Raw genomic sequence first — 22194 nt, 5'->3', positions numbered from 1 at the left:
GTTAGTTAAATGTTTGAAAGATAAATGGTGAAATAACGCCTGGATCATGTCAGCCAGTCGTCTGTAGTATTTCTGAGAATTGAACTTGAAAACATTATGTTACACTGATTTCCTTGAATACTTGCGTGAGAACAGAATGATAAATCGAATGATGCATCTGCTCGAATGATGTGTTCTTCTGCTTTTGGAAGCAACAAGTCAGCTCAACTATTTTTAAACAGTCCATTTTAGATCACACCCGAGTGAGTTACCACCTTTACCAGGATTGATCTGACCTGATGATGTTGAAGTGTGACTACAACCGAAGTTTTGAGCTCTGTGTCAATATTAAAGTTATTTTATGACCTCTTCCTTTGCTCGCTTCTTCCTTCTTTCTCTTCTTCCTTCTCTCTCTACTTCCTTCTTCCTCCTGTTCTTCCTTTCCTTCTTCTTCATTCCTGTTCTTCTTTCTGTTCTTAATCTTCATCTTTTTCTTCCTTTTCATCTTCTTCATTCCTGTTCTTCTTCTTCTTTTTTCCTGTTCTGCTTCATGTTCTTCTTCTTCCGGTCCTTAATCTTCATCTTTTCCTTCCTGTTCATCTCCTTCATTCCTGTTCTTCTTCTTTTTTCCTGTTCTGCTTCATGTTCTTCTTTTTCCTGTCCTTATTCTCCATGGTATTCTTTCTGTTTTTCTTCTTTATTCCTGTTCTTCTTCTTTCTCTTTACTGAAACTCTGGTTATTGCTCCTGATGATAAGGTTCCAGGGTTGAGTCAGTACTTTGGTGACTTAGGTCAGTCTGTCAAACTGCGCCTGAGAAACCTGGGTGTTGTATTTGACAAAGACATGTCTGTAGTTCAACACTGCAGAAAACTGACCAGAAACTGTTTCCCTAAACTGAGAAAAATCTCTAAACTTTTGAACTTTCTAAAAATGGTGTCACAACATGATCTGGATCTTAAAATCCATGTGTTTGTGTCTTCTCATTTAGACTATTGTAACAGTTTATTTTCGTGTATAAACTTGAAGGAGCTGTCTCACCTGCATTTAATACAAAACTATTCAGCGACTATTCTGACCTGCTCTAGTAGAAGAACTCACATTTCCCCGATCCTTAAAACTCTTCACTGGCTGCCAGTTTCTTTAAGGATCAATTTTAAAATTCTGGTTTTTACTTTCAGAGCTATTCATGGTCAGGCTCCTCCTTACATCAGTGATCTGATCCAGCCTTACACCGCAGCTCGGGCTCTGAGGTCTGTGGATCAGAATCTACTGATGGTTCCTCGCACACGGTTCAGGACCAGAGGAGAGGAATCCTTCCAGGCTGTTGCTCCTGAGCTTTGGAACGATCTTCTTCTTCCTCTCCCTCTATGTTTGATGGATCTACTGACTCCTTCAAGAAGCATCTTTATTTGACATTTTGAAGACATTTTTATTTGTGCAGGCTTTTCCCTGATTTTAAAGCATTTATTTTAGCTGTATATTGTTTTTGATTGCAATAGCACTTTGTGACCCTGGTCTAGAAAGGTTCTTTGCAAATAACCTTTACTTACTTACTTATTTTTTCCTGTTCTGGTTCATGTTCTTCGTCTTCCTGTCTGTATGCTTCATTTCTTCTTCTTCCTGTTCTTCTTCTTCATCTTTTTGCAGTTTTTTTCTTGTTCTTGGTCTTGGTCTGCTTCCTTCTGTGTAGAGGCTGCTTAGCTGCTTCTTCTTCTCCCTTCACTTCTTCTTTTTCTTCTGCTTGTTATTTTTTCTTCTTCTTCTATTGACCTCTTCTCTCTCTTCTTCTTCTTCTACCTGTTCCATTCCTGTTCTTCTTCTTACTGTTTGTCTATTTATCTCTCTCTGTCTATATATATATGTAACCGGATGGTTATTTTAAGTTTGATATGGATATGATTAAGTTTACATTCTCTTGAGTAGGCACGCCCCTTCTCATTACCGGTGGCCTCACCTGTTAACGGGGTGGAGAATTTAAAAGGGGTACGATCAGTGCGCGGTCCTGCCTTCGGGCTGTAATTTACGCTGACTCATAAAATCAAGGATGTGCATAAAAGATGCCCTGCCTTGCCTCTTTATTTACGTTGTCTCTTTATGTTTAGTTTGGTTTGCCTCACAGCTTAATTTATATCTGCGTTAATCTGTTCGCCACAAAGTTGTTTAGGTAGCTTTGTTTTGGTTATTCAACTTTTGTAGGTGTGAGCTACAGTTGTGCGAATTAGATCTTGTGTTAATATTGTGTTAATATTTCCTGTGGTTCTTTCGGTCATGTTTAACACTTGTTGTAGTTTTCCACAGCAGCGATTTTGTTCTCGATGGAAGTAGCGCCTATAATCGTTATTTCTCGCGTCAACGTGTGGTTTTGTTAAGATTAAGAATGTGTTTTTTTTCCCCCTTTATTTCTTATTTATAATTACTAACTGTGTGCTTTGACTTTAATTCATTTGTGTGCAAGCCTTAGTTTGTTATGTCGTTGTCAGTTATGATTATTTCTAGCCTACTTTCGTCGTAATTAATTCGACGGGTCGTGGGAATAAATCTTGCAAGTCCTAAGGTGGCGTTGTTGGACACCGATCCATCTCATTTAAAACCAGCCAGTGGGAGTTGAAGTCCACCGTTACTCCCCGGGCCAGTGTTAAGGAACGGTTACATTTGTTCACATTTACTTTATTGATTTTGAAACTTACCCCTTTTTACAATATTATCGGAGGCGGGCTGTGCATTTCACACATAGGCCTTCAGTGGCGCACGTTTGAATGAATCCACCTCAATAACTACTTTAAGGTTATTTATACACCACAGGCATCTGAACGTGTACTGTTATAGGTCAATTAGATGTTTGTTAAATGAACTTCAGTGCATTATATCAAATTATTACCCCGACTACAGTCTGTGTGGTTTCCATGGCCACGACACACACACGTGCCCCCCCCCCCACACACACACACACACTACGCACTACAGCGACAAACACACACACACACAAACACCACTATTGATCTCATAAAGCGCAACATTATTTAGAAAAAAAAGCATTTCCTCACGTAATTCAACTCAAATCTGATTGGTTAACACAATCCTTCGGCTGCCGTTGATTTCAATGGGCAAGGGCCATCTCTGAAACGACTGAAGGCCTCGGGTAGATTTCTTCTGGCAACACGTGACAGCTCAAATATGATTGGATCAGTGGAAGCAGTGCGCGACTTGCGCAAGCAAGAGGAAAGAAATGAAATGAAGAGAAAAGACTATGAGGAATAATTTAATACATATTTATGAAAAATAAACAATAATAAAAAATATATATATACTTTTTTTTTATGTTTCTTTTATTAAAAAAGTAAATTTATTTTCTGATCATGTTTAGGCCAGCAGAGAAGGCCTTGCTGGCCCACCATTGCATCTTATACATGTTTTTTCACTCTATATATAAACCATCAGTTTGGCCTCCCTAACCTTTCAATTAATTTAATAAATTACATTTTTCAAAAGCAACATTAGCTGATAATTAGTTGATGCAACTCATGGAGTAACCCTGGTCATTGTGGTATATGCGTTTTCTATGTACACACTTATTTCCTCCCAGAGTCCCAAAACATACAGAGGCTAATGAATGCCTCTCACCCCGAGTAGCTAGAAATGACTCACAGCACAGAAACCATTCGTACTTTAGCCACCGAGAAATGGCGACTGAGACAGATTTGGCCTGCAAGCCTTGAGCACATGTCGTCCTCGGTTAAATGTTCTTTGATTTGACTAGTCAGAGCCGTGAAACGTGGTTAGTACATGCAAGTGTGAGAAGTCTGAGTGTGACTTGCCATGAATTCTGCCGAAGCGTGGTTTCTCTTGTGGCCTCGACTTTGACACAGAAAAAAGAACAGACCCCGTCTCGATTGCGTTGAAGATGCAACATGATGGTGCAAATTCTCACGCTTCTTCTAACCATAAATGACTCACTAAATAAAGCGGCTCTTATAATAAACACTCCGATATTTCATCCCGCTCTGAGCGCAGGTGGAACAAAGATCAAGCATCTGTGATATTCCACTGGGTCATGACTAATGTAGGAATCGTAGTAATTGCTGAGGTAAACATTTGAAAAAAAAAAAAAAAACTCTGACGTACATCAGTGGTCTGGAGTGTTCCCCCTTTCCACCAGTGACGACATTTGTTTTGACATCCCTCCTGTTAACGCAACATAACGTCATGACTTAAGGAAGCAGAGGAGGGATCCCCGTAGGTAACGCATGTATGGTTTTTGACCTAAATATATTGGAATGTCTTGGTCTGAGATGCCTGAAATGAAGGCGAAAGGGGAAGTCTGGAAGTTCCTGTTTGACCCAGCAACAGATGAGCAACTGTGATTTGCATATGTGTTTCATAATGTTGCTTCTAATTATTCTGGAGTCGTGAAGTGAAGTACACTAAAGTCCTCGTTTTACGACATAGTAATGCAGACCCTCCTTCCCCCATTAAATCTTCTGGCATCCAAAGGTCAGCCATTCTCCACACATGGCTGGAGAACCAGAACCACCAGATGACTTTCAGAGTATTAAATGTCATTTTCTTGTTCAATAAAAGCCAAAGAAGAAAATCACATGAACTTTTTAACCAAACATAAAATTGTTTTGATGTCTATATGCTGTTTGAACATACATCTCAATATTGTGTTTTCATAACATATAATGTTTGATATCATTCTGATCCTTAGAAAGTGATGGGAAAGTTATTATTAGGTAGCATTGTGTGAACCTCAGATCTTTCAATAAAGTCAAATAAAATAATTTTCAAAGTCAATCGGAAGGAGGAGAAGGACGGAGGGAGTGGACCAGAGATAATCTGTAGCCAATTGGTGCTGAGGAATCAGATGTCACACACCAATCCAGGAGCATAAAAGAATGGCTTAAAGAGGGCTGGGTGATACAAATTGACTTGTGATCCTCTGAACCGAGTAAAGATACGTCTCTGGTTGGTTATGCCAACTCGGTCAAAGAAGATCTTTGCCAGCCTGCAACAAAGAAACAGGACCGGACCCAAGAAGACCCCGACGTCAACACTTCCAGCAGCCGTCTTCACCGTGGTCCCTTCCAAGTCCCTCCACAGCACAACTAGATCCAGGGCCTCGTCTTCATGCGCCTGCTGCTGCTCACCTCTTCATCATCCTCCTCACCTCAACCGCCTCGTCGTCATCATGCCTTCCTCTCGACGACGTAAGAAACTGTAACATTGTCACTCTTGCATTGATTGATGTGTTGGGATTTTTTAAATTGATCAGAGGTAGCAAGATTAGCTTAAGATAAGTTGTAAAGCTTTCCCAGAAGTTGACAATTATCAAAGCCTTCAAGTCCGTTACTTTCTGATTAATTGATATTGTTCCTTCTATGATATCAAAGCAAGCACTATCATTCCATTACATTTTCCTTAACTGTTCTCCCCTTTTCTCTTTGTTTCTTTCAATAAAATCCTATAAAAAGTACGTCAGTTGCCTTTACAATTTTTCAGATTTTTGTACAATCAATTTAAGAGCAACAAGTAGTGACTTCAGTTAATGAGATTGATTCAAACAAGTGTTTCAAAATAAATTAATAAGGCCAATTAATAAAATAGTATCCATGTAAATTTAATAGTTTCTTTTGGACTAAGACTCAAATGTGGTGCTCCATTCTTCAAGGTATATTCTTAAAATATTACATTGTAATATTTGTTATAACCAGAGCGCTGGTAGTTCTGATAAACTTTATTCAATAAAGTGGTATCAGGAGTAGATCGAGCTTATAACACAAAAATACATTTATACATTTACTATATGTTCCTCTGAATTCCGACGCTTGGCATTTTGCTTTGTAAGAAAAATGTACACTTTTGATAAAGATTCTTTCAAATGTATTTTTAAAAACATATGTAAAAATAATAAATGCAATTAAAAAGCTCTAAAACATGTAACATTTCTGACATTAACGTTCTGGTTTTCCGAAATACTGTATATATTTAAAAAAGTTACATTTCATTCAACGCACTTCAAGGCAGTGAACACAGTTGTGCAATCAAGCTTTTCCTTTCACCTTTGCAGCTATTCTGACACACTTTCCACCCTGGTCCACCCTGCCTGCACTCTCTTCTTCCCCTTAAACTGTTTTCACTCTTGTGTCTCTATTTTCCAGCATCTACTCCCTAGTTGCACCATTTTCTTTTGAATTTAAAAAGTTGAAGATAAAACCTCATGACCAGTAAACAAAGTATTTAAAGCTTATTCATCACTTTCTTTCTTCTATTTCAGTATTTTTTTCATGACTAAAATCATCGATGGATGAAAAAAAAACAGGTGTCATCCGATTGACAGTTATTTATTTAGCGACATAGGTAGGTTTCAGACTATGTTTGTGCACTTTTTAACTATTGCTCTGCAAAGGGTTTCACTATGATTGAAAAAGGGCCCATTTAAATTATGTGTATTTCCTGCTTCCATGATAACATCTAAATGAAGTACCTTACATGACCTCCCTGGCTTCCAGAAATACATATGCATTGGTGGAGGTTATTCACCTTGACCCAGAGACAACACAAGGGGTACCACAAACACATTTATACCCAGGTCGTCTTGAGATAACACAGGTTTAAGATCACTGACAACAATTTCAAATATTAGCCTAATGTAGATTTTTGGTTTCATCATGAAATAAAAAAAACCTTGTGGCTCTTTCATCAAGTTGCATATTAACTTGAACCACTGCAGTACATTCTGGGAGCAATAGTAAGAGCGTTGGGAATGTCAATTAATAAGGACGATGGTCAGAAACTTTGGTGGTCAGAGTTGTAGTGTCGACCATTACAGTGGTTGGACATCTTTTTATTTTAAGAGGTTTCAGTTTCACTCTGCTCACCGACTGTAGACTTCCTTGCTCTGTTTGTGCTAATGAAGTTAACTTAACAGCATGAAAGTATGTTAGAATACAGAAGTCATTTCCGATACAAGCTGTGCTTCGGCGTCAGTTTGACAAAGCGTCATGAAAAAAGACCTGTAGTGTGATGTAGGTGTAAAAAAGTAGAAGATTACTGTAAGAGCGTCTGTATATAGGTCATGTTCCAGGCACACAACAACCCTGAAGGTAAAGTAAAAGTCAGATGCGGTGAATAGACTTGAGGTTTTTAATCATCAAACAAAAGTGCTTTAATAAATTAAATAAAACACATAAAAGTAAATAAATACTTGACGTAAACAGGACTCAATATGAATCCATTGTAACAGTTTGTCTCCAGGACAAATCCATAGGTTTTTGTGACACTCAATCAGAAGAACTTCTTCGTTTGGAGGCCAGGTATGATTCCATGTAGTTGAAGAACAAGTCCAGTTCCCCCATGGCCTTGTAGAGACCTTTCGACTCCATCTGTGGACGCGGGTCGTGTTAAAATGTGTAACAATGACAAGTCAAATCTGATTGGTTGGACTCAAGAACCCACCTGTGTATAGGTTGAGTTGAGGTTCCTGATGTCAAACTGCCTCTTGCAGGAGAAATAGTTTCGCTGTTGATGATAATACATGAGAGTTAATGAAACCAGCAACAACTCAAACACACATTTGTATCAAACATTTTTTTGGAATTATTATATCAATCCAAAAGTGGCTTTCATTTAGTGTTTTCTATGGTAGTAACAGTGTCAACTTTACTTTAGAATACACATCGGATTGAGTCTTCGAGGAGCTACTAAGTGATTCAAAAAGGTTTCATCGCCCTCTGAACTGCAGCTCTTTCTTCTTCTGCTGTTTGTTTCTCTAGCACCTCCTGCTTTCTGATTGAGATCATTGCAACACAATCTGATTCTGATTCATTCATTCATTCAGTTCAGTTTGATGGGTCACTGTTTTATTTCTCTTGTATATTTTTTTTATTTAAACTGAAAAGTTCCTTGAGATGACTAATAAATAATTTGGCAATAAATTCAAATGGAATGGAATAAACTTAAACGCTATTAAGTTTCCAAAGACAAAACTTTCTCACGCACCCAAAACCATTTTGTTTGGTGGTAAAATCACACATTTTAAATTGTTAGTTTAATTAAATTATTAATATATTCAAAAAAGCTAAATAAAATATTTAATAACGTGCTTTTTAATAATCCCGTTTTAAAATGAGCTTTGTCAGCTGCTCTAATGACTAAAGAAATATTTCTAAATTTGAATATTGCTTTAAAAAAATATTTAAATAATGAAAGTGGAGTTTTAAATACTTGTTTTTACGATTTTTAAATGTGTTTGTGTGTTAAATGTTAATTATATTAAAAATGTATCTCACATGATAATTATCAGATTTCCCCAAAGATTGTTTATACCATTATTTTATTTTTATTTTTTAATTGTCCAGGCTTTTCCTTGATTTTCTGGAACTCCTGCTGTGTTCATTTTAAACATTAAAACCAAATCAAGATAATTGGATATATCTATATCTATATCTATATAGATATAGATATAGATATATATCTATATCTATATATATAGATATATATATAATACATCTTTTTGATATTTTGTCGAGTTTATTTTTATTATTTCTTTATTGTGAAACATCTTAAGACGTTTTTATTTGTTCAGGCTTTTCCTTGATTTTCTGGAACTTCTGTTGTGTTATCAGTTTTATCTTGATCTTTAAAATATATACTTTATTGAATATTGTTTTGATTGTTTGAGCGCTATACAAATAAAAATTACTTACTTACTTACTTACTATTGCTTTAAAAAAAACAGGTTTCTGTGTTAAATGGTAATTATATTAAAAATGTATCTCACGTGATAATTATCAGATTTCCTCAAAAAAATTGTCTATACCATGATGTTAATACATCTTTTACATTTAAACATTAAAACCAAATCAGGATAATTGGATACATATATATATATATATTATATATATATTATTAAACTTATAAGTAAGTAAGTAAGTACTTTTTAATTGTATAGCGCTTTTCCAGACCAGGGTCACAAAGCGCTTAAACAATCAAAACAATATTCAATAAAGTATATATTTTAAAGATCAAGATAAAACTGATAACACAACAGGAGTTCCAGAAAATCAAGGAAAAGCCTGAACAAATAGAAACGTCTTAAGATGTTTCTTAAAGGAGTCAGTAGACTCCGCAGATACATCTTTTTGATATTTTGTCGAGTTTATTTGTTATTATTTCTTCATAAACTTATTTAACATAATCCGCTTCAATTTGTTTCTCTTTTTGTCTCTTTCCTCTTCTTATCCGTCGTGTTATAATAATATTGTTGCGCAAAAATGTTCCTTGGACGATGTTGCGCACTTACGCATTTGATGACGTCCAGCTTGAGCTCGTCGAAGATCAGCTGGATGGACTCCATGTGGGGCTTCAGGACCCGCGTGTCCTCGCTGATCTCGGAGATGGCGGTGGGCAGGACCGTGTCCAGGTAGAAGTCCAGGATGCTCCTCATGGTGTGACAGGCGTAGCTGCTCTGGAGGAGCCGCGAGCGTTAGTGCGCAACGAACGACCTCCTCAGAAGGTTCCTCAAAACTTACTTTAAACGAGTCCTCCACGGTCTGATCCAGCAGAGCCGAGTCCAGGTCGTCGTTCGCCTCCTGCAGAGCGAAAATAAATAAATAAATATTTTAAAAAAAGGGTCAGGTGACGCGCTTTCTAGCGTGTTGCGTTCAATGACTCACGTAGAAATCTCGAATCTGGGAGTAGTTTTCTCGCAGCCTCCGGAGTTTGACTGGAAATCCTTCCACGAACCTACAGCACTGGTTGTTGCACTGGGTTCTGCTGGACACTGACGCGCTGAGGAGGAGCAGGAGGAGGACGAGGAGGATGGATGGAGTCATCTTTGGATGCTGCTGCCACACGCTGAAGATGCTTGGTACGTTTGCTCGTTTGAAAAGCTCGGACACATTTTGGAATCGATTCTTCGAGTTCTTTATAGTGATGTTAAGGAGATCCTATAGAAGGTGGAGCTTGACAAGAAGAAGACTGGAAATTTCACAGCAAGTGACCTATAACTCATGGGATTGTCCCATCCAGAAAAAAGGAAATGTCGCAGCAAATAATCATAATAATAATAGCAATTATTATTATTATTATTATTTATACATGACAACAAAATGGACAAGACAGATCCAATTTAAATATATCTATATCTATATCTATATATATCTATATCTAGATATATATAGATATATCTATATATTATATATATATATTATTATATAATCCAATTAAAATATATATATATATATATATATCTATATATATATAGATATATTTATATCTATATATATATATATCTATATATATATAGATATATTTATATCTATATATATATGAAATTGAATTTTGGAAAAGTTTGGCAGTTTTTGCTTGGTGATGACCAAATATTTCATATATATTTCATCTAATAATATGTCTATGATATTGATATTGTATTGTATGTTAACGAATTCTGGGTATTGTTATTGAGTTTTATATTATTACAGAACATATGGAACATCTTGATGCATTTTGGTGTTATCATGAAATGTATGTTGTCATTTTCAGAATTGTCATTATATATTTGAAAAAAAGAGTGAAATTATACCAAGAGAATGTTGATATTAAAATGGATAATGGTGTTGAAAACATAAATTGCTGCATTAAAAGGAATGATGAGAATTAATCAAGTCAGGCTTGGTGACCACAGAAGGTACTGTACCATAACGTGACGCATCAGCTTGGACGTTCATATGACTGACATCGGAACTTCAAGGGTCAGAAAGAAGAAGAAAATTGTCACTCAGACATTAAGTCATGCATATGTCTGTTTTTTCCGTCATGTACTTTTTTTTTCTGAGGTGGAATGTCCGTTTATTCTGTTGCCCCACAGGTATAGGCGTACATTGCTGCGCCCCAGTTTGTGTTGAGCAAGACTGGCATTTCACCGAGTCAGAGTTGTCTTCAGTGGATTGTTCGACCTCAGGAAAAACTAACTGACCTTCAACAACGCACATGTGATAGCACTTCCAGGGATTTTGACCCTTGTGAAAGAGAGACGGTTGTTTTTCTGGGATTTTCCTTTGATCTTTGTTTGGGATTGAATATCTTATATATAATATCTTATATGATATCTTACTTGGATTGTATTACAGATTTTATGGAATGGTTTAATCACACTTTTTGTCGTCTTGGCCATTTATGTCTGTGATCCATTTTTCTTCATTCCGATTAAAAATATTGCTTGATTGACTGCAGTGATAATATTTAACAATAATCTTCACTTTCATTGAAACATTTTATTTATAAAGACAGTAGGTCGTCTTAGCACCACACTCACTGGGTTTCCTAAATGCACAAAATCTAAACAGCACAATTCGTTTTAGAGAACCTCCCGAATATCTCAAATATGCTTTTATTACCGACTTACTTTTTATGTTAGCTTTTCTTTTCCATATTGAAATATGTCACAAAAGTTTTTTATCATAGAATAAGACTTTTTATTTTAGCATCATACTACTTATTAAATATGTTTCCCACATTAATCAGTAGGCCTGTGAAAAAATATTGATTTGATTATTGATTATTAATTTTTGTCAATAATTATTAATTTTTTTTTAAATTTATTTATATTGTGGCTTTTTAAATTCAATTTGATTTTTTATCTTAGCATTTTTTTGTTGCAATTAAACTTTTGGCCTCAAGATTTCATTACGTGCTCTGCAGATTTACTAGCGATGACTGAGGACAAGAGGATACAGTCCAGCAGCTTTTAAATGTTGATATTTTGGCATATTTTCTATCAAAACAAATGGGGTACGTAAAGTCTGCAGCGCTAGAGTAAAATACCAGAACAGTACTACAAATATATGTCACAATACAGCTCAATAGATCTTGTGGTTGTCCGTGTGTCATGGTACCTATTGTATCAGCTCATTCTTTTCATTGAACTCCCCTATTATTCCGTTTATAACAGGAGCGGCCATTTAGAGAGAGTTAAGAGACTCCTTTAATGGAAACTAAAGGCACTTCATTTTTGATTTGGTGGATAAATTAAGGCCTGGCTTGGGTTTTGTCTTAAAAACTGCATTTTGAGAACATTACAGACACATTTCGACATAGTTGTGGACATCGCTTTGAGATCGAGACGACTCTTAGCGAGGGCTACCAGCAACCTAGCCTTCATATATAACATAGGTTTCCTCCTTTATCTAAGTTAGTTGGTTCAGTAGATGGCGCTGCAATCATCTGGTGACAGGTTAACGAATATAAACAGTTTCTCTCATGTAAAGATATTTTAAAATTAGTTTTCAATTGGCCTTGTTGGATTGTTGAAGGCCTAAGAAACTATTTCACTTTTGTTTTGACGGATGACGAAAGTTTCCAACAGTGTGACTGGACTTGAGTGGCGGGATCTTGTGATGGCACGAGTTTCATGAGCTCAACTTTGTCGGTAGGAGTCACTTCGAGGTAATACACATTCCGGATAAAGTTGAGATATTTTTATTTTTTGAAGTGTTGGCTCGACATCACATGTTCAGCTGTTGAAGATGATGCAGCCTATCAACTGAAACTCTGTCAACACTACCTTGCTCATGGACATAACACAATGTGTGTATTTTTCTACACCAATAAGGGATTGTCCAGTAGGAGGAAGCACTGAGTCAGTGTCATAATGTGCTTTGTTAACAGGAAGAGAGAGCTACTTAAGGACCATACGTGCTCAGACACAGGTATAGGGAGAACTGCAAAGGTGGGTCAGTAGGGGGCGCCGTCCTGCATGAGGCCAAACCATAGATTCAACTCTCCTGACTCTCTCACATGTTTCAAATGTTGCAGTATTCCTCTCCAAGATGTAGTAAGTCCCTCATCATGACCATGTTTTGAACTTATTGCTTTATAAAGTTTCCAGCCCCGTCTGAAATCTCGGCGAACAAGAGCTTACGTAAGTGAAGTCCATTATGACTTTACTTACTTTTCTTCACAGCAGTGTGGGTGTGATATAGTAAACAAGATTTCATCTCCAGAAAAAAAGTGTTTTCAGTAGACTGGGCTTAAGCACATTTTCTAATGTAAATATTTCAATGAAAATAGAGTTTTGTACAAACAGACACATACTGATGATACAATAGAGTCCAACATCTATTTTAGAGACATTTAAATCAACACTTTAGTGAATAAACTTGTTTTTTAGAAAAAACATCATATTTAGAGAAGTAGACAATATGACTTGTACGTCATTTTAATTTGATTTCGAATGTATTTTGTTGGTATCGTTTAGATTCTTTGTACGATGAACTTAAAGCAGCTCTATGCGATGTTTAGCTGAGCGACGCCAGTGGACTACAGTGGTAGTATTCAGCCCGACGGGAGACTACATTTCCCATGAGCACTCGCTAAACGTCGCAAAAGTTGCCATGTCCCGGTTTGCAGCAGTTGGACGAATTTTTTGTTTCTAGCCTTCCATTGATGAATAAAGGATGATAGCGATGAGGTAATGAATCAGATTGTGGATGATAAAATATGATATGTGAAATGACGGCTTTGTTAATAACATAACTTTAACTTTGTTTTTGTACCATAATTCGCCCCCCCCACCAAAACCAGCACGATATGTAGCATGTTCACACCATCCCCAAGAACTTTTACAGTGAAAATAAAAATCAAACGAAACACCTCAAGTCAAGGTATATGACTTATTCAACTAGTTTTAAGTTGATGTGACATCACAAGTTATTTTAGTCCAAAAATATTAAGTTACCCAAAACTACCCAGAGCTGCTTTAAAAGTGGAAGCGTCAGCTGAAACCACTTTATTGGAAACCCCTCTGAGCGTAAGTCTGTGTGAAGCTGCACGTTTTTAGAGCTCTGTCTCTTTCTCTCACACACACACACACACACACACACACACACACACACACACACACACACACACACACACACACACACACACACACACACACACACACACACACACACACACACACACACACACACACACACACACACACACACATACGTTTTTTTTTCTGCTTGTTTAGCTGTTTCCTTTTCCCCCTACACATATTTTTCGTTGCGTACTCTACTACATGACTCTGCACTAGCAAGCTGGATTTGCATATATTATGAGTCACTGCCTGACTCACGAATATACCAGAATTGATTAATGAAACTCGTCGAGTACTTCGATATCATCCCAGAAACAGGCTGCAGGACGGTTTCAGTTTTCAGGGTTTTGAGTCAAAAAAAAGATCCACAAGTCCGTGAAGTAGCTATGAATAAACCTGAACCGAAACTGACAATTCTGCTTATATAAATGTATTCTCTTTATTTTGTTTGTATTTTTACTCATTTCTTTCTGTTTATTTAACAAATGTAAAAGTTACATTTGTTAAGAATGTCTTATTTAGTCTAAATGATATGCAGCAACTTTTAGTTTAGTTTTATTATATGTGGATAGCAACCTAATTACAGGCCATCTGATGAAATTATTGTCCCCATGTCTACGTTATTCTGACCGAGCAAGGGTCTCCATCTTTGTGCAATATTGGATGAGGAGGGCAACTCAAGGTCAAGGGGGGCAGAAGACCTCCATTAAAATTCAAATGCCAAACTATTTGACATTTAATAACGACATGTTTTACATAATAAGTTTGAGAGATTTTCAATAGTATTATTTTTTACAAATAATTATTGTATATATATATTTCAACATTTCAACTCATATTGTTAATTGTAATTTTGGCATAAGACATATTAAAAAATGATTAAAAAATGCTAGTATCAATTAAAAAGTATACCATATTGTTAGGCCCATAATATGCCTGAACTTATATAATACAAAGTTATACTTTTAGGTGCTTAAAAACATTTGAAAGACCCTCAGCCTGCAGACCAGTTTCCACAAGAATTGTCCTTTAAACTGACTGGAAAAAATGTCAAATTCTAATATTAATAAGTCAGAACACTAATGTACAAACTGTGCCAAAAGCTTCCAAGGACAGTTTAATAAATATTAATTTTGTTAGGCTGGCGTTAAAACTGGACTCTCCTGCCTTCATCTGGTTTTACAACCATGGGTTTAACCCTGGTTTATCCCAGTGTCAAGGTTACCTGGAGGCTTGGAAAAAAAAAAAGTTTTGTAGTATCCCTTGGTGTTGTCACTGTAAAAGTTATTGGGGATGGTGTGAACATGCTACATATCACACTGGTTTTGGTGGGGGAGAGGGGGGATTGCAGTCCAAAAACAAAGTTTAAGTTACGGTATTAACAGAGCCGTCATAACGCATATCATATTTCATTATCCACAATCTGATTCATTACCTCATCGATATCCATCCATTCTAGTGGCTGTGTTGCAAGACTTACAAGTCACAGATATTTGCAGATTTTATGCTACGATTGTCTCAAAATAAACAAGACTTGTAAGTGGTGGATGTGTGTAGTTGCAACACGATAAGAATACTTATAATTGCGGATCCACGAGTAAAATTTAGTAAGATATGCAGCATTTTAAGTTTCACCCGTGTTTTTGTTTTGTTTTGTCAAATAAAATGACACATTTATAAATGTTTATTTTTATACAAGTTACAAATATGACTTTAACATTTGTGAATCTAACAACACACACACAACCATTGAATATTTACCTCTCACAAGTTACAATTACGCTTAGACGAATATGGCTCCATATTCCGTGACTCAGAAACATTTTTTGAGGTCATACGTTTCTGTATCTTCAGATAAGGTTGAAGCACAAAAGTCAAACGTGTTCTGTTCCTGGCATTCAGTTTTTCGAAGTAAGCTGTCAACCTATGTAAGTGACTCACCTGTGGTTCACTATAACTCGGGGGTGGATGATTCATCTGGGGCAAAACATATAGATGGAGGTTTTTGGTCGTTCTTGTTCCTTTTTGCTCTTTGCTTTTTCCTTTTTCTTGGATTTGTAAATGCGTGGGATTAAGAGGAAACCAAATACTCATATTTACTTTGAGTACTTGCGCGTTAAATCGCTTTCGTGGGAAAACTGACTCTTGTCTCTCGATGTTTTATAATGATGACTCAGCAGAGTTTAGTTTTGTAAGGATTACATTAACGTGACAGTTTGACATTATAAATTCAATCATGTGATCGACTCTGAGGAGGAAGTGGATCGAAATAATTCCATTTCAAATACTGGACATCATTAACATCATATCGTTTTTATTAGAGGGGGAGAATACAGGAGCAACTTCCCTAGAAACCTTATAATAGTTGCATAACATAAAAGTGATAGTTAAGATATTTTGTAACCTGAAACTTCGCTCATTGAACTTTGCTGAGCTTGTCAGTTCAACTTCCCCATTGAGCTTTAATAGATACCCCGACTTGAAATGTACAGTCTTGCATGATTGAGTGGGATTTCATTGATTCAAAAGTCTTTTATTTCAACCGTGGAAGCAGTGAACAAGCTTTTTTGTTTGCATCCCAACACAATGTTACCAAGAGACCAGACAAACATGAAGTGTTCATCCTTCTTGTGATACATTGCAGCAGATATGAAGTCATTGGTTTAACATTGGGTTGGATAATCATATGTCCCCTGTGTGACCCAGTCCTAACTGCCTCTCTCACTTGTTTTTATCTTCTGTGATGGCTGTTTTTATAACCTCAAATGTTTCTGACTTATTGCTACAAAAAGAAACTAAGATTCTTGACAATGAATCTCACGTGTATTTCCCAGGCTCCTCCTTTGTGCTTTTTAAATTTAACTTCTTCAGATTTAACATGCTTTGGATTTAAAGATGGTGCTAATATTTGTTTATTTTGACCAACTTTGTTTGCGATTTTATCTGTCCTGCAAATATCATGTTTTATATTTTAGACTGTAAATGTTCTTAAAAAAAGGTCAGATTAAAAATTAAAGTGAAATAAAAGTAGGGAAAAATGTTTCCTATTTGCAGGGTTTGGCATATTTTGGTTTTTTTTACTATTCTGTTTTAATTTAATGCAGCTTAATGACGTACCAAATAACAAAGAAAAGTAATAATTTAACTAGTGATGACATTCTTAAAACCAACAGTTTTCAGTGGGAAGCAAACCAACTTGACTTCATATCCTTTTAACCTACAGCCTAACAACTAGAATGTTGTGTTCACTCGCTTTAACTTTTAGAAAAACTAGAAATTATTTGTTCGCTATTGACTAAATGTTAAAAGCTTTCAGCCTAAGACCGAGTGGTGCAACCATAGAAGGAGAGGCTCAGCAAATGTGACAGTAAAGACAATAATATCGTTTACAAAAAGACCTGTTAATAAGTAAATCCGAGGTGAGCGCCAGAAAAGGAACAAACAAACAAAAAATCATATCAATTAATACATTTTTCCTACTTTACTATCACGTATATCCAGTTTGGGAAAACTACCTAACCTTAACCCTAACCTTATGAACTCTCAAGGAAGCTGATCCAAAGTACCAGAACGTGGTCGGGAAAACCCCACTGCTCCCCCTGAATCCGAGGTTCGATTCGACGGACGCTTCTGTCCGGGACCCTGTGAAAGAGGTGACATTCCAAGTCCCTCGAATGAACCCCCTTTGGTCCTTCTCAAAGGTGGTCAGTCCATGGGAAGAGGGGTTCTATGGTTCCTTAATGGGCTGTGCCCAGTCGAACCCCACTGACCAACTTTATTGGGACTAACGTGATCCATAGACGATACCTATCGATTGAGCTACCTGGCAACTGATTGCCCAGTTTGCAAATGTGACTCATATAGACTTGGGACTTCTTGAGAATAATAAGAGGAAGTAAAGGAATAATGACGACGATTCCAGAGGAATCTGATATATTTGTTCCTAATTGACGATGCTCAAGCCTGTTCATTGATGACGCACTGGTGTCAGGCTCTGTGACAATAGTTGTGTCAGGTTATTTCATAAAATACACGGAAGAACATTTACATGGAAAGGTATTCAGCTTCAAGTCTGATCAGACAATAGTGCCAAACTGCTCATTTTAAAATTGTGTTTTAAGAATAGAGAACACACTTTTTTTTTAACAAGTAAAAGAGGAATTGCTCCCGCAAATTAGTTGCCAATTCTTTTATAAAAAAAGGCGGGGCCAGATGGTTATTCCAACCGCCCGTCTTTCCCATTCTCATCACTTTTTTTTTATAGATTAATATAGTTGTATTTTAACACCCATCTTAATGGTGTATTTATATTTACTGTATACCTATATGACTCTTTATTTATATACATGTTGAATGTACTTTTTTGAATGGTTTATTTTAAAGGGCAACTAATGTGATGGCTTTTAAACATATAAAGAACTTTGTGCTACATTTTTTTTGTATGAAAAGTGCTCTATAAATAAAGTTTATTATTATAATAATTATTATTATTATTATTATAAGTTTATTTTATTCAGACAAATGTAATCAAAGCTGAAATCCAGTATTAAGTGTTTCAGTGTGGTTACTACTATTTATTTGTTTTTTTGATTTTGTGACCTTTTAACACAAAAGTGATGAACTTAAACTATATTTTGCACATTAACTAAACAATTAATTGTATGGAAAATAATGTCGGGGTCTCCAGTCAGATTACTTACCTGACACCTATCCATAATAATGATGTTATAACATACTATTATTATTTCTATCAAGTGTATATGTAAGTTTTTAAAATATTGTTTCGACTTTTCCTAGTGTCTGAACTGTGTAACTGCAAATCATTTTTTCATTTCCATTTGTGTACCCCACACATAAAGGCGTGTGTCAGTTTCTATTGTTGTTATTTATACCTTCCTGGTAACTAAAGAAAATCTCTTTGTACCAGACTGGCTCCCCAGACAAAGTTACGTAGTTAAGAACTTCAGTAAAATAACTTCTAGAAAGTTCTACTACATTAGTCATGACTGTTCAATATTAAACCAAATCAGTAAATATTTAAAACATCCCTCCTTGTTGCTGTGTGTCGAGGAGTTCATGACATGTCCTGTTGAGTTTCATCACTGATCGGAAAAATTCGCTTACATTCTACTTCCAAGTACAGCCAGAAATCTCAGAGTTGCTGATTCACATCCTTGTCATTGTATCCAGGATATAACTGCTGAAGTAAGGCTGATAAAAAGCTCAGAACCTATTTTATCAATAAACCTGGTTTCAAAAATACTGAAATTTAGCAGTATTTTTCAAACCAGGTATGTTGACAAAATAGATTTCTAAATGAACATATAAGACATTTAGCTACTTATACAACATTAAGTTTCAGTATTACTGGATTTATGAGCATCAATTTGCTATTCTTCCAATTTTTTAACAATAATTTGTCTCAAATGTTACCTTGAAACTGCCTTTTTTTATGTGATTTCCCCAAACTTTCTCTGAACTTCATTCTTCCAGCGACCAGGATGTCATAACTGACGAGTTTGCGTTATCATGTGAAAGCGCTGCCCTTTTCCTGATGACAGTTCTTCCAAGTAAGTGACACTGCAGGGTCAATCTCTCTGTGATTGACCCACATTGACTTCTAATAACAACAACCAGATGTGTGATAGCATCAGCTGATGTCAATGATGACGTGGATCAGACAGTGTTGCCGTCTCTGCTGGTCGTCCTTTCATTTCACCTCCAGGGTCAGGACGACTTATGCTACCGATATAACCATCAACAATGACTTTCTCCTTCCTGTGCTGCCGACTAGACTATGAGAAAATGAGACTGTTCTCTAAACCAATGATTAAAAAGGTGTTTCTGCTGAGTGATCGTGTTAGATTGTCTCTTCCTTTTTCCCATTGAAGACGCGTATGTGTGTGACTCTCGAGGTTTGGTTCCTTATTAAAACGGTACACAACAATGTTTTTTTTTAGGTTCAAGGAAGACTTGTCCTTGAGACCACAGAGTGTGAGAACAGAAACTGATGTATCACGATTTGATTCTTGTTGTCTTATCGTTTCATTTAAAATCATTGAGCATTTATTATATATTTTAAAATTAAACTGTCTCACTCTGTCTTTTCATATTTTTTTTAGATGGATAGATACATTAGGGGGATGGATGGGTGGATGGATGGATGGATGGATGGATGGATGGATGGATGGATGGATGGATGGATGGATGGATGGATGGATGGATGGATGGATGGATGGATGGATGGATGGATGGATGGATGGATGGATGGATGAGTTGATGGATGGGTGGATGATGGATGGATGGATGGATGGATGGATGGATGGATGGATGGATGGATGGATGGATGGATGGATGGATGGATGGATGGATGGATGGATGGATGGATGGGTGGATGGATGGATGGATGGATGGGTCAGTAGATGGATAGATGGATGGATGGATGGATGGATGGGTGGATGGGTAGATGGATGGATGGATGGATGGATGGATTGATTGATTGATTGATTGAGTGAGTGAGTGAGTGAGTGAGTGAGTGAGTGAGTGAGTGAGTGAGTGAGTGAGTGAGTGAGTGAGTGAGTGAGTGAGTGAGTGAGTGAGTGAGTCGAATTGATTCGAATTGATTCGAATTGATGGATGGATGGATGGATGGATGGATGGATGGATGGATGGATGGATGGAGATGGATGGATGGATGGATGGATGGATGGATGGATGGATGGATGGATGGATGGATGGGTGGATGGATGGATGGATAGAAACAGAAACAAAAGATTAATTCAAGCACTTTATTAAAAATACATATGAAGAACATGATGGTAAGAAAAATAGTAACATTTGTAAAAACATGGTTTTAATGTTAGAAAAGAAACTATCATATCACAACACAATGGAACATTTGTACATGTGAGTGTCATGGTTTTCAAAAAAAAACATCATTTTACTCTTGTTGTAACCAGCGAAAGACTTCTATAGCAGCTGAACAGAGGGTAAAACATTCTCTCATAAGCCAGTGTATGGACACAATTATTGACAAGATAACATATCTCGCTTCAAGTTTAGCTTTCATGCCCTTTAGCTCCTTTACATACAGAAAAAATAATACACAACTGACAGAAACTCACGTCTGGATGATGTCGACCAAAACAAGCATATTCAAACTAGAACGACCCCATTAAATAGTAGAAAAGATCATTTTAAATATTAAATAGTAGCGCTTACAAATAAATAAAATAAATAACTGATGTTTCGTGGTTTCATTCATCGAGCCAGTCCAGAATGGTGTCCATCTCCGCGACGGCCTTCAGAGCAGCAGGTTTGACCTGCAGCTGTGACAGGAAACAGGAAGTAGAATCAGAAAGATGCTTTTCTGTAACGTGTGATTTTCATTTATAGTTTGCCGCTTCACGATTAGCATCTAATGCGATCAATTATGGCTAATATTTCTTAACACAAGAGTGTGCAAAACTTACCTTTGTGAACTCAGCATGCAGAGAGTCAACGGTGCGGCAGGTCTCCTCAGCACAGTGGCATTGCTGCAGGAATTCACACGCGTGTTATTAAAACATGTATGTTTCTCTACGTGAATACACGTGTGAAGGTGACGTACACATTTGTGCATGTCTCGTCTGATGCTGACGAAGGCGTTGGCCAGAGCGCTGGAGCATCTCTGCTGAGACGCCAGAGGAGCCTTGTAGTTGCTGAAGACTCTCTCCACGTAGAAACGGAGAAGGAGACGCATGAAGCAGCACTTTTGTCCTTCCTGGACAAAAAAAAACAAAAATTAGAAATCATACTATTACTACTACATAATCATTATGAGCAAAGTTACATGCTGAACACTTACTTGGAGGTTTTGACCCCAGGATTTGTTCAGAAGTTTGACTCCAATCACCTGATCTCCTTCTATCTGCAATGTGACATCACAGGGTTTTGATGAGTCCATGTCATTCTGGTACTTTAAGCGAAGAAAATCTAAAGCAGAACCAGAGCGGTTTCGCTTTCTAATAAAGTATGTCGGCACTTACCGCACTTGACCGAAGTTCAGAGTAGTGTTTGCGAAGTTCGTGCGTGTGCACGTTGACCGTGCACGTGCCCAAGGTGAGGGTCAGAGACTCCACCAGGCCGGTCAGCAGCACCAGAACGACAGAGCAGCTCAGCAGCATCTTCATCATGTTTTCTCTTTGGTACGAGGCTGAAGACACACAACTTGTTGTTCAGATGGACCTCAAATAAATCTCGTCATTCAATTAAATAAAAGCAAACAATCTTAAAATTATATGGAATAAATCCTAAAGTAACTATGACTAAATAAGAGTTAAATTGTTTTTTGTTATTGAATAAATTATTGAAT

The 22194-nt window shown here is 36.8% G+C and overlaps 2 protein-coding genes across 2 annotated transcripts; both read right to left on the bottom strand.

The window, feature by feature from the left end:
- Positions 1-7109: 7109 nt before the first annotated feature.
- On the bottom strand, positions 7110-9813 carry il10 (interleukin 10). The gene is made up of 5 exons (XM_087800190.1): positions 9655-9813; positions 9511-9570; positions 9282-9446; positions 7436-7498; positions 7110-7362 (listed from the first exon to the last, which is right to left on the bottom strand). The coding sequence occupies exons 1-5, from the start codon at positions 9811-9813 to the stop codon at positions 7261-7263; spliced, it is 549 nt and encodes a 182-aa protein (XP_087656316.1). The 3' UTR covers positions 7110-7260.
- A 10820-nt stretch (positions 9814-20633) lies between these two features.
- Positions 20634-22015, bottom strand: il20 (interleukin 20). The gene is made up of 5 exons (XM_087801025.1): positions 21869-22015; positions 21688-21750; positions 21451-21603; positions 21314-21376; positions 20634-21169 (listed from the first exon to the last, which is right to left on the bottom strand). The coding sequence occupies exons 1-5, from the start codon at positions 22013-22015 to the stop codon at positions 21098-21100; spliced, it is 498 nt and encodes a 165-aa protein (XP_087657151.1). The 3' UTR covers positions 20634-21097.
- Positions 22016-22194: the final 179 nt, after the last annotated feature.

Source organism: Callionymus lyra, chromosome 10 (assembly GCF_982586985.1).
Source record: "Callionymus lyra chromosome 10, fCalLyr1.hap1.1, whole genome shotgun sequence".
Taxonomy (NCBI): domain Eukaryota; kingdom Metazoa; phylum Chordata; class Actinopteri; order Syngnathiformes; family Callionymidae; genus Callionymus; species Callionymus lyra.
The sequence above is the reverse complement of the archived record's forward strand: the minus strand, read 5'-3'. Positions and strand labels throughout refer to the sequence as shown.

Coding starts and splice junctions, on each gene's coding strand:
- il10 (XM_087800190.1), bottom strand. CDS start 9,813: ATGACTCCATCCATCCTCCTCGTCCTCCTCCTGCTCCTCCTCAGCGCG. Junction 9,447..9,510: donor CCGTGGAGGACTCGTTTAAA/GTAAGTTTTGAG, acceptor CGGCTCCTCCAG/AGCAGCTACGCCTGTCACAC. Junction 7,499..9,281: donor AGCTGGACGTCATCAAATGC/GTAAGTGCGCAA, acceptor TATCATCAACAG/CGAAACTATTTCTCCTGCAA.
- il20 (XM_087801025.1), bottom strand. CDS start 22,015: ATGATGAAGATGCTGCTGAGCTGCTCTGTCGTTCTGGTGCTGCTGACC. Junction 21,377..21,450: donor GACGAGACATGCACAAATGT/GTACGTCACCTT, acceptor GAATTCCTGCAG/CAATGCCACTGTGCTGAGGA. Junction 21,170..21,313: donor TGCATGCTGAGTTCACAAAG/GTAAGTTTTGCA, acceptor TTCCTGTCACAG/CTGCAGGTCAAACCTGCTGC.